At 36.3% G+C, this 12,456-nt stretch overlaps 1 protein-coding gene across 1 annotated transcript in view; it reads right to left on the minus strand.

The window, feature by feature from the left end:
• Positions 1–572: 572 nt before the first annotated feature.
• The window catches only part of LOC121150871 (fibroblast activation protein alpha), a 65,643-nt gene continuing 53,759 nt past the window's right edge, over positions 573–12,456 (minus strand). The window contains exons 21-26 of the mRNA XM_040972042.1: positions 11,482–11,536; positions 4,150–4,249; positions 3,072–3,136; positions 2,495–2,567; positions 2,153–2,226; positions 573–785 (exon numbers count right to left, since the gene is read on the minus strand). Coding sequence (XP_040827976.1) covers positions 684–785; positions 2,153–2,226; positions 2,495–2,567; positions 3,072–3,136; positions 4,150–4,249; positions 11,482–11,536 — 469 coding nt within the window. The 3' untranslated portion in view covers positions 573–683. The remainder of the gene's footprint in view (positions 786–2,152; positions 2,227–2,494; positions 2,568–3,071; positions 3,137–4,149; positions 4,250–11,481; positions 11,537–12,456) is intronic.

The following is a 12,456-nucleotide window of genomic DNA, read 5'->3' on the forward strand; positions in this document are numbered from 1 at the left end:
TTCCATTTTCTTTATGTGTTTTGATTAATTTGTTTATAATTCAGTAATCTGAAGGTAGTTATCATCATTGATTCTAAAAAAGAAAACAAGGCTATCTCAAATTTTAAGTGCTTCTTACAAAAAGGAGCTTAAATTCAAGTATGAGTTTATTCTTTCAAAATGATTTTTTGGTCATGTTGAAGAAATTTTAGAAATAATTAATGGTCATTTATTGCAGGTGCAGTATGGAATATGAACATGCTTGACTTGATCCACTCTGTTTTCTGAACATTGCTTTTGCCACCCCTGAGCTCTTTGTTCTAGCATTTGAGGACCTCAGTGCAAAAATTCAAGACTGCTTCTAGAGTCTCCTTGTCCTCAAAAACCACTGAATTCCCATGGACAAGCACATAGGTAGAACCCGCGCCCTGAAATCAATGAACACCAACACGATACACTTGAATTTGTAACTTTATTTTTCCATCAAATGAGCACTGGCTATGTCCAAAGCAAAACGCTTGGTTCCTCTGCCTATTCATAGAGTACAAGGAAATGTAAACAGATTTAGTTCAGCTTCCAAGCCCTCATAATTTTCAATAGTTTATTTATACTGAGATTTTACAATGGAAAAGGTAAGATGATGAATAGTCTGAAGCATTTGCATGAAATTTTCAGGCTGATACTGCCTTCAACCTGTATCATTTTTAGTCTGACAAAGAAAAACATTGCTTTAGAAAGTGGGTCATGTGGATATATAAGTGGTTCGTGGACAGGCCCGATAAACCGTGATTCTGATCCGAGTACCACTGAAACATAAAGGAGAGAAACCTGTTTTATTTCTGCAGTCACAAAATGTATTCCATTGTGACTATTTGAGCTTTTAATACCTGATAATTTTCCTAGTATTAGGAGAAAATGCTATTCAAGAATATTGAACTAAATAGTTAACATGTAAAAATTTTGAGCAAGGCCATTTAAAGAGCTTTCATTAATTAACCACTATGATTTCATAGTCTTTAAATTTTATTTTATATTTCAATGACTGAGTTTCCACAGGAGCCAGGGAGTTCAGGAGGCATGGGTTCCAGGACTTGTGTGTTGGGTCTGTTACTTTGCTTCTCTGGCACTTGGTGCCTTTATTTAAAAAGCAAAAGGGTTTGGTTTGGTTTTTCCTAGAACTCCTTGTAGATCAAAATCCCACAGGCTTTTACACTGTTAATCTAATTGTTCTCTCTTTCAGAAAATCCATAATATAATGTATATGCCTAGGACTGTAGATACCCTTCATAGGAATTAAAAATACTATTGATACTTATTTTGGAGAGATACCAGTAAGGTTATTGTTTGAACTTAAAAAAGGTGGCAATAATAATGATGTGACGCTATGCAATCATATATTTTGAGTTGAATCAGGGCTAAGAGACAATAAGAAGAATCAGAAAATTCCTATCCATTTTTGGTTATTTTAAAAAACACAAAATTTTAAAAAGTCTTCTTTTCCAGTTCAATATATGCAATGAAGGGAGAATTTATTCTCATGAAGAGGAAGAAAGTAGCTTTCAAGAAATACAACTCTTGCTTTAACTTTCACCTTATTTCCCTCTTTGTTTCTATTTCCCATTCTTCATGCTACCTGCATTTTACATTTAGCTTATTCATTTGCTCAGTAAGGATGTGAGCTGCTCTGATGGGCTAGGCATACACCAGGTGCTGAGAATCTATCTGTGAAAAAAATCTTTAAACCTCAATGGAGCTACACAACCTCAGGAAGCCTTGGAGGCTTCTGACACTCTTCTGCAACTGCTTCTTAATGAATAAACAGAATCTTCTGGCTGTTTGGGGGATGCTTAGCTTTTGTAGAAGCTCTAAACACAAAGCTACATATACATACACAGGATTGCAGAACCATTATGTATCTGAGCTACAGGATCCATTTTTTAAGCTGCTTTATTGTATGTGACTCAGCTTGGAGTCCTAGAGGTGATCTGACCTGCCTAAGATCCATTAGAGGGTTAATAAAAGATCCAAGATTAATTTGCTAATGTTGTAATGTTCTACTTACTCTATCCTGCACAATATTTGTCAGGTTTTACTGAAAAATAAGATCCTCCTGTTTCAGCTTTCGGGGGGAGGGTCCTAAGGTCATGAACATGAGTAAAATAACATTATGTACCATTGCCTGGAAATCCACTTGTGCATTAACCAGAGCTTTAGCAATCTGTGCTGAGTTTTGAAAGTGCACATTATCTGTAACAAAGAGAGAGAGAGAGAGTGAAAGTGCTGCAAAATAACAGAAAGCATAGAGTGACAATGTACTGCCTGGAAATGAACACCAACAATTATCTAGTCATGCATTTGACATTGTCAGCAGTGAGTAATCACACTCAGATATGGAAATGTCCCTGACACTTAGGTACTGACCCTGAGCAAAAGCATAGGAGGATGCTTAATGTTTCTTAAACAAAGTGATGCTGGCTCAGTATTTTTATGTGTAAGAGTCTTGCTTAAACCTCACCATCTGCTGTTCCGTGGATGAGAAGATAGTCTACATTTCTGAAATATTCTGCTCTTGCCATCACAGTTGAATTCTGGAAAAGAGGAAAAATTAACATTTTAGTTGCTGCAAGTTCTAATAGAAAACTAGCTAAATCATTGTGCAATGGACTTAGCACCAATACTGAAATTATGTATTGCTTTGGTTGATAAATATTTAAGAGCCAGAGCAACACATTTTCATCATCATTTGCATTACTTCCATCTGATTCTTAGTTTGAAAAACTGAAAGTTTATGTGTCATATGTTACATATGAGTGAGACCTTAGGCATAAATGATGCCCGCTCAAGCTGTGTAGGGGTTGGGAGTGGGGTGGGGAGGTGGATTGGGAAGAGGGAGGTTAAAGAAGGGAGGAAGAAGAATGGAGTATAGAATCCAAAAGGAATGGAATTCTTAGTGATAGGTTTTGCAGTTAACAAAACATCATCATATTTCTTGAGGACTCAAAATTAAAACTGTAAGCTCTAAATTACTATTTTAGAATTATTTACCATACTTGAAATAAATTAATTACCTAAATAAAATAGAAAGTGCTTACTTTATAGTGTTCAAGATTGTCTTCCTTTGTTGGGAGACCCATGAATCGTTCTGTGTAGATAGATGCTGAAAGACATATAGAACATGTGATGCATGCCATGTAATTAATCAAGACATCCTGGCCCTGGTTTACTCACTGTCTCTGAGTTCTTGAGGTGAATTCTTGGTTTACTTCATGTACTCATTGGTCTCAAAGAATGTGCATCATCTGTGCAACTTGTGTCAATTAGGTTGGAGAAGTCAGCATAGGAGATGATGAAAGCAAGAGCAAGTAAACCCTTTCTATCATTCATCCCAAACTTTTACACTTCTAGCATCTTGCAGGATGATATTGGGCTAGGGATGATACTGTCGACTGACTTCAGTACATTTTAAATAGACATTAGTACTAGTACTTTCACCAGTATCTCTCTCTCTCTCTCTCTCTCTCTCTCTCTCTGTCTCTCTCTCTCACACACACACACAAACACACACATACACATTTTCTTTCTTTTTTTTTAATATATATATTCCCTACAAATCACAACTGTTTCATTTCTACCCAAACACAAGGAAGAAGATTTTGGGCAATTATTAGAATTAATTTTAAAAATCATCCTGGATCTATGTTAATCATAAAATAGACATACGCAATAAGGATACTTTCCAAACAAATTTTCTCTTTTCTGAGTTCCAGGGCATTGCATCTGGCAGTTCCAGACTCTGACACAGTGGTAAATTACAGGGCCTGGATCTGATTTTCTATAATTTGTGCTTAAAAGTCAGTTGTGTTGCAACCATGTGCTTGCAAAGATACACAGTAATCCTTGATTTTTACAGATTTAGTTCAGGAGAAACTCAAGGTTTCTGGAGGAATACAAGAAATAGTGGATCATAGAAAAATCCTTCTTCAGTTTTAAAACTTCTTTGTTACAACATGATTATAATGAATCATATGAATAACCTCATTTATAGATTATATTTCACCCAGTGATGATGGGGTGATTTTTGCTGCCGAATTTGTTTTCCTAGCAACTTCAAATACAGAGTAATTATGTGTTAAATGTTTTCTCTGCAACATTTATGAAATGTTTCCATACCGTAATACTCCCAGCTAGAGACTGGAGCCACTGCTATTCCACATTTGAAAAGACCGGTTCCAGATGCAAGGGCCAGTGAGGAAATGTAACCTCCGTAGGACTGTGGAGACATTATCAGGAGTCACTACTACATTCATTTTCACAAGCTCTCCCCAATATTTTCACAAGAACTCTATTCACAATTGGGACTGAAGGGAACTGGGAAATAAGGATAAGAGTGGGTTAGATGTATAACTTGCAATTTTTACTAGCTATAACTGTGGTTTTGTTCCAAATAAACTACAAATAATCATGTGGCAACCATGTTAAAATTTCATAGGATCAGTTTAAGACATGGATGAAATTGCAATGTTTGGCAAAAAATCTTCATTCCTCTGTATTTTTCCACCTAGGAATTTACTTGAACAAAAACAGAAATTTACTAAAAGAGATATACGGAGAAAGGATATTCTTTCCCAAATTCACATATAGGATACTTTCCACCATTTGCAGAAGTTTTCAGAGACAACTTGCATCCATATTTTGAGTTCCTTATTTTCATAGCAGAACGTCAAAAGAGAAATGTTTGAAGAGTTCAAGACAAGGCTAGAGTTTGAGTATCAAAGTAGTACATTTTCTGTTTTGAGGACTTCCTTATACAGAAACTCAAAGGAGGAAAAGTCATTGATACTTCTAAAAGTCTTCTATTTTCTCACAATATTAATGGAAAAGACAAGATATGAAGAGGGTACCACTGCAAAGTTAGGATTATATATTTGGCTCTCACAGACTTTTATTTCCCAAGTGATTCACAAATATGACCCTGATAACAGAAATAGATCTCTTCCCATTTCACTTGGTAATTTGAACCTTTTTCTAAATGTGAAGAAATTAACAGAGCATCATAAAGCTCCATCTCTGGAAAAGCAAATTGAGTCTGCAATAATACCCTGGGAGAGTAGTGAGTCTCCTGGGAACGTGGACTAAGCTGGGATCTGGGGCATGGACCAACAAACTATGTGCCCTAGACCAGAATGTGATTCTCAGCGTTTATTCTTGCCCTGATAACAAGTGTGCCTCTATAAGTCATGTGGAAGCAGTGTGTTCCCTGACTTGAGCCATGCCTTATTTTCAAGATCCCAATATCCACATATTACTAGGCATCATTTCCTTCAAGTCAGAAGAGATCGTGTTACCCCTTACCAAAGAAATGCCACTCTTTAGAGAGTTAGAATGAGATTGAGCCGTACAGTCATACATGCTGATGGAAGTAGGTCAGAGGCAGGGGTCTATTCTTAATCCATTATACAGGCGACGGCAGAATAAGATCAGCAATCTTGCAAACTTCAACAGTTAAATGAAGAACTCTTTAACTAGTTTACAGTTTTATGTTTCCAGCTCCTGGGAATTTTATTGAGGACCGTTGGCTGCAAAACACAGAATAAAAGAGGCGGCTCCAATTATACCATGGCCTCTTTTTATTATATTTGGAGAAGAACTAAGGCATGTTTTAATAGAGGGAAAATATATTTTAAAAACAGAAGGAACATTTGGGTTTGAAAATCATTTTGGTGAGTGAAAATCCTCTATCTAGTTTAAACTTTTACTTACAAAAATAATGTTTTGATTAGAAGGTTAGCAACAACTATTTCTGGAATGGAAGACATTTCCTTCTTTCTTAACTTCAAGTTCAAATGAGAGCAGAATAAGCCTGAAACCTTTAGGAAAAAATGTTATTGTTTCCAGTTTGATCGGACAAGTGTGTTTCCTACAAATAAAAATACTGGTTTCTGCCTCTCCTCTTCCATGTCCCAGAGCAGGAAATAACATAAAGTGAGATTTGAAATAGAAAGCCTTTGCATATAGTAGAAAGGGTTTTGAAGATTTTTGCTTAAAATCATAGGACTTTTAAACCCGCAGCTACTCGGTGATTAGGGTGATCGTGCTGAACTGAGATAAAATTTGCCTATAATTAGAATGAATAAAAATTTTTCCTAGGAATGGTAGGAGCAAAAATGAGTATGTCTGCAACACAACAAAAGAAGGTGTACTTGAAATGCTCAGGCAGCTTGAGAAAAGCTGTTTCTATTGTAGAAATGAAGAGGGAGGGGAAAAACCTGAGTTGACTTTTTCTGCTCCCTCATGAGTGGGACTCTCAGGCAGAGTGGGTGGCTGCAGCAAGAAAAGAACCTACAGAGCAGATTGGCCATGAGAATTCTAGAATTTTGTCCTTTGCACTTAGATGCCTTGCCATTTTGTTTAAGTGAAGAATATTTTTAAAAACAGCCTTAGAAGGGCAGAGAGTTTGAAGGAGGTTTTTTGGAACACTCTCATTTGCACCGTAAGGCACGTTGGAACTTCGTGCCTACAGACAACAGTAATAGCTAGCTAATGTCTGTATGGACAAGGTTATTATCATGGTCTGTTCTCTGATCTGCCATATCACACCTCAGACTACCCACTTCAACCCTGCTTTATTCATTAACTGTTCTGATGGCCTTTGAGATTCTCAAGCTTGATTACTTGTTCATAGCAAATGCTGTGGCCTTCTGCCCCCAAAGTTACTTCCTCACAGCTGGCTAGCCTCTCCTTCATCTTTTAAGTCACCTCAAAGGAGCTTTCCTTGTCTTCTAAATATAAAATATACCAACCCTCATAGTCCTTCTCCCACCTTCTTATTCTGTTTTGTCTTTCCCCCTAGAGCATATCATTTGACACTATATTCTCTTTTTTATTTTGCCTATTTCATTTCTCCCCAAGTGTTCCCAAATCCATAAGGGTAGAAGTTTTTGTCTGTTTTGTCAATGAGTCTGTCACCAACACCGAGAAACTGACCTAATGCAGAAGAAGGGCAAACATCTATTGACTATGTTACTTTGCTATTATCTCATCCTCACAGCAACTCAGTGAGGTAACGATTGTTTCACTTCATGAAGAAGCCTAGGTTGAAGTGAACTTCAGTAAGCTGCAGAGGTGGATCTCAAACCCAAGACACTTGGTTCATTAACCTCTGCCATTTAGTCTATATCCCTAAGCCTACAATTTAACAGACTCTAAATTAAAGGTCCCACTTTCCCATTATTGATCAAACATAGCAGTTCAAATATCCTATGATTAGTCACCGGGAGAGACTGGAAGTAAGATTAAATCATAAACTAATGCCTTAGTTAGGACTATATTAACAAAGCAAAGCCCATGGATGCTGCTGCTATTCTAGTAATTCAAGAAAAACTTGCACTGCTTTTCAATTGACAGGAAAAATTATTTCAAGTTTTTATTGCATATCAGGGTTTTACAACCTTGGCACCATCAATATTTTGAGCTGTTTAATTCCTTGTTACAGAGTGCCTTCCTAGGCCTTATGGGGTGTTTAATAACATTCATTGCCTGTATCCCCTTGATACCAATAACTTTCCCTCCAGTTTGACAGCCAAAGATGTCTCCAGACATTGATAAATGTTTCCTGAGGGGCAAAAATAAGATACTTAAGAATTGCTATTATAAACAAATACTCCTTAGACACCATGGTGGATATTTGGTGGGTATTGAATAAACAGCTAAAATTGGGGCTATTGGGCTTTTAATTTTATGATCCAGGAAATGAAAAGAGGAAGATAAAAATAGTTCCTCTCTCCTTCCCAATTTGGATAATGGGGAATAACATAATTGCAGCAGCATGGAGGAATAACATAATTGTAGCAGCTTACTTAACCAGTTGACTCCAAAAATAAATGTTGTCTAAATATGGTATATTTCTTGGATCACTAAAGTGATTGATACTTATCAAAAACAGAAACTTGTTACCTGATAGATAAGAGAGAGAGAGATGAAAAGAGCTGTTGGAGCACAAAGTTATATATGAATTGGCCCTGGGGAATCATGAAGACGTTTCCATGTTGAGGGTGCCGAAGAGATAAGAAGAGTAGGTGGATAGACATGAAGGAATGCTGTGGTGTAACAGACAGCAGATATAAAGTCATGGGAACAAAGAAGTCGTTTCTAAGATATGTGGGAAATAAAAAAAATGATACTGGAAAATTAGGCTGAGATGAGAGCCATGAATACAAGGGCATGTATTCAAACTTAAAGTCTCAAGCAATATGGAACCTTAAAACACCTATAAGCAGGAAAGCAGCAAATCAGCATGGTAAAAATTGTGTTTCGGAATAATAACTTCCTCAGCAACATTGAAACTTGTAAGGCCAAAGCAGACAGGATGGCTAAGTGCCACACGAAATAAACCTCACTTTGGATTTAAAGTGGTAAATCCAACCTGTATTTCATGGGTCCTAAGCTCTACCATGACTGGGATCTTACTTTTGGCTTTATTGCACAGTAACACATTAGAATCTCAGTTCAAGACCCAGAAAGCTATGCTCCACAAGCACGTGGATGATGCTTATAAAAGCTAAACTTTAAGAGGCTATGATCTAAATACCACATGAAGAAACTCAAACTAAGGCTACATGAGTGGGGATAGTGAGAACATACTTCCATGTTTGAAGGGAGAATTAACCTATTAGCCAAAAAAGTTTTAAAGTCAGGTGAAGGAGAAGGCTGGAAATAGCTCTGAGCTTTTTAATTTGGGTTACTAAACAGGGTGAAACCTTTAATGAAGATAACGTTTTACTTCAAAGTAAATAATAGCATGATTATCTTTCTGACTATCTTCCTAAATTAAACTTGAGACTCACATAAGATATTTGGAAGTCATGGCCAGCACAGCATTTGAAAATGCAACTCAAAACAGAAGTGGGTACTAGTAGCAAGCAAATGGTATCATCAACTATACACAGAAATATACTAATATTTAAAGAATTAACCAAGTGGGATAATCCTAGAGACACAAAAGCATGAACAGAGAAAGAGGTAAAAAAAAAAAAAAAGAATGAAAAGAGCCAGATATAAAATCTACTGTTTTTTACATGACAGAATACGTCCTTTGTAATCTGGCTATGGATCTATGCAGACACATTTCGTTCATCACCCTCATGAAGCTTAAGTCCTTGGAAGTTCTAGACAAACCTGGTCAACTCAGATTTCTCACCTACACCAGGTTCTTGGGTACCTTAGAACATCAACAATGTAATTTTCACTCCATCTAGAAGTCTTTTTTTTTTTTTAAGATTTATTTTTATTATTTTTTCATTGGAAAGGCGGATATACAGAGAGGAGAGACAGAGAGGAAGATCTTCCGTCCGATGATTCACTCCCCAAGTGAGCGCAACGGGCCGATACTATGCCGATCAGAAGCCAGGAGCCTCTTCCGGGTCTCCCACACGGGTGCAGGGTCCCAAAGCTTTGGGCCGTCCTCGACTGCTTTCCCAGGCCACAGGCAGGGAGCTGGAAGGGAAGTGGGGCTGCCGGGATTAGAACCGGCGCCCATATGGGATTCCGGGCGTGCAAGGCGAGCACCTTTTAACCACTTGCGCCACCGCGCCAGGCCCTAGAAGTCTTTTGTCAAGCAATTTCAATCTTCAGTGTCAACTTATTTTAGAATCTTCCTTTAGCCTCACAGCAATAATAAATCATCATTCTTCCTATACTTCACAGCATGTTACAATTTTCTTAATACTTAGAATATCAATGAGCCATTGCTTTTCTGTTGTCAGTTTTTTCCTACAAGAAGGCCGGAGCTATAATTGCCCATATTTTCAAGCCATAAAGAACTTTAATATAGGAATGAGTTGAGACCCAATGAAAATTTGCTATATGAATGAAAGAATGAATATTGTAGTCAGATAGATTGCTTAATAAATATGAACTGGTCTTAACCAAAAAACATTGGTTAATACAAACTAGTATAAAGTCTGTCACTACCTTTTGTATCTTTCTGCTTGCTAATCTGGGGCCACCTCAAATGCACTTCTTGGCAGTCCCCTGTTTCTTTCCTAAAACATGCTCTCAGAGTCTACATCACAATTACTGACTTACTGGAAAGTAAACAGTGAGCAGACTAATATGCTACTTATTTCCATGGTATTTGCACAATTAGATGTGGTGAAAATATCTTATTGAATAATTTTAGGCTGATATGTATAATTTTTGAATGATGGATGAGTTCATTAAATTTTTCTGCATAACTGGTTAACCACAAGATTAATACTTAGTATGCTCTATAATGAAACACAAGTTCTATTTTATGGTTATTTCAAAGTTTGTACTTAAAAAAAAGTTTGTGCTTTATAAGTAAGAAATTTTAATGATCCTATGTGAAGTGTTCAGCTTTGAAATTTGATTTTTTTTAATTTAGCAAGTTTTATGAAATTGGAGAGTAGGAAAGTTCTTATCTGAACTATTTCACTGCAAAAATATTTCATTTATTTCCAGCCATGTTGAATTCCATTCTGTTTAGATATTTAGCATTTGATAGTTTTAAGGACCAAATGGTTTGAAATAACAGCTTTCTTCAAATTCATACCATCCCTTCATCTGGTCACTGAGCTGAGAGTTGAGCTGAATCCTGCAGATTCCCTTCAATATTGGGTTTCATTCCCTCCATCTTGTGCAGGCCGCTCTCAGAGAAAACAGCCAAGGAAAACAACCCAAGCACAACCGGCTGCAAATTGACTTGCAAATGTACAAATTCAGACCAAAAAGTGAAACAGGAAATCTTTGAAAGATAATTATCATAATTTATAATGGACAAATCTAAACTCTTTCCAATATTTTGCTAAACTTTCCAGTGACTTCCTAGTCCATGATGTCCGTGACGGATGAGGTTTTGCCACCTCCATTTAATGTATGTCTTCAAAATCCATGCCACTCCTCAAACATGGAAAATTTTTTCCTGACATATAATTAGGAAACTAACATGCCTTACTAGGTAGTGTAAATTAACAGTAGGTCCAACAAGAGAATTCGACTTAACAAAAAAAGAAAAGACAGAAAGGAAGAAAGAAGAGTCAAGATATGAGAGAACTAGGCTATGTATTCGTAGTTATTTATATTCTCTAAGTTCCTGTGATTTCAGACTTTTGCTCAGCTTTTCACAAAAATGAAATATAAAATAGTAGATAAGTATTTTACTCTAAAACAATGAAAGAAATGAAATATAGGGCTAATATAAAGTTCACTTCAATATGTTATAATCAATAAAAACATTAGAATTACATAAAAATATACAAATTATAAATAGACTTAATATACAGAAAAGAAGATAAATGGTTGGAAGAAGAAACAAATACTTTAAGCTACCAATTTGTATCCAGATTATCCAAACTGACTGTTTCCATTGACAGATTAAATTATGTGACAACATTAACATTTCATGAGAAACCTTATAAGCGAACACTTTAGAAAATGATGATTGCTGAACTGAATAACAGGCATAAAACACATAAAACAACTTACCCAGCCCCATATGGCTATTCTTTTTTCATCAATGAAACCCTTTTCTATGAATTTTCTGAAGTAAAAGAAACAAATTTTTAGAATTTTAAGTGTGTACACATGACATTTACTTCATTACACAAGCATATTTAATCCAAGGATTTAATAGAAACGCTACATGTTCTTTGTTTAAACACATGCATAATAAGGCTGCATTTACAAATAATTAAAATAATATTATCATGTCTTCTGCAAAGGATGAAAAGATTCTCTTAAACTCTATTGTGCATTTATTAAGTAGTACTCTCAGTGCTGTAGGGCTAGAACTTGAACTCTCAGAGAAATCAATGAGGACCTTTTCAATAACGCATGGGATCAAAGAACCTCTAGGTAGAACAGATTTCCAAATACATAGCTTTAGGAAATAATATTTTATTGTTACTACTTTAACTTTTACTGAGTTCTAATTATCTTGTTTGCTTAAGGGCTAGTAAGAATCTCTATTTCATACTTAGGTGTGCTTGATGAGAGGAATACCAGTTCATGTTCCATTTAAAATCCAGACACCTTCAATTCTCAGGTAGGGAAAATTGCATGTTCTTTTAAGATCAGAAAATGATTTGTCTTAACTCCATCAAAGAAGAATCTCCATTTGAAAACTATCTTGAAACGAAACTATTTCTTAGAATTAGGTTTAAAGTCATGGGTGTGGGAAACCTTTAAAGTCCACAAATGAGTGTTTCAGATTAATTTATCCTGAGTACCCTCCATATGGCTAGAGGTCTAGAGAACATGTGAGCCAGTGGGGTATGGTTTGATTAAAAAAAAAATCAAGAAATCTCAAAAGTGTACTGGAAGAGATAAACTGTGCAAACCTCTGCAGAAGCTACTGTCTGCTCTAGCAACAGGAGGGGAGGAGAGGAGGCCAACGCCAGACACACAGTCCTAGAGAAATAATTGTCCCCCTTTATTTTCTGCAGCGAATGCCCTTTCTCA

The sequence above is a fragment of the Ochotona curzoniae genome, unplaced genomic scaffold, assembly GCF_017591425.1.
Source record: "Ochotona curzoniae isolate NIBS_2020 unplaced genomic scaffold, NIBS_Ocur_1.0 contig_2210, whole genome shotgun sequence".
Lineage (NCBI taxonomy): Eukaryota > Metazoa > Chordata > Mammalia > Lagomorpha > Ochotonidae > Ochotona > Ochotona curzoniae.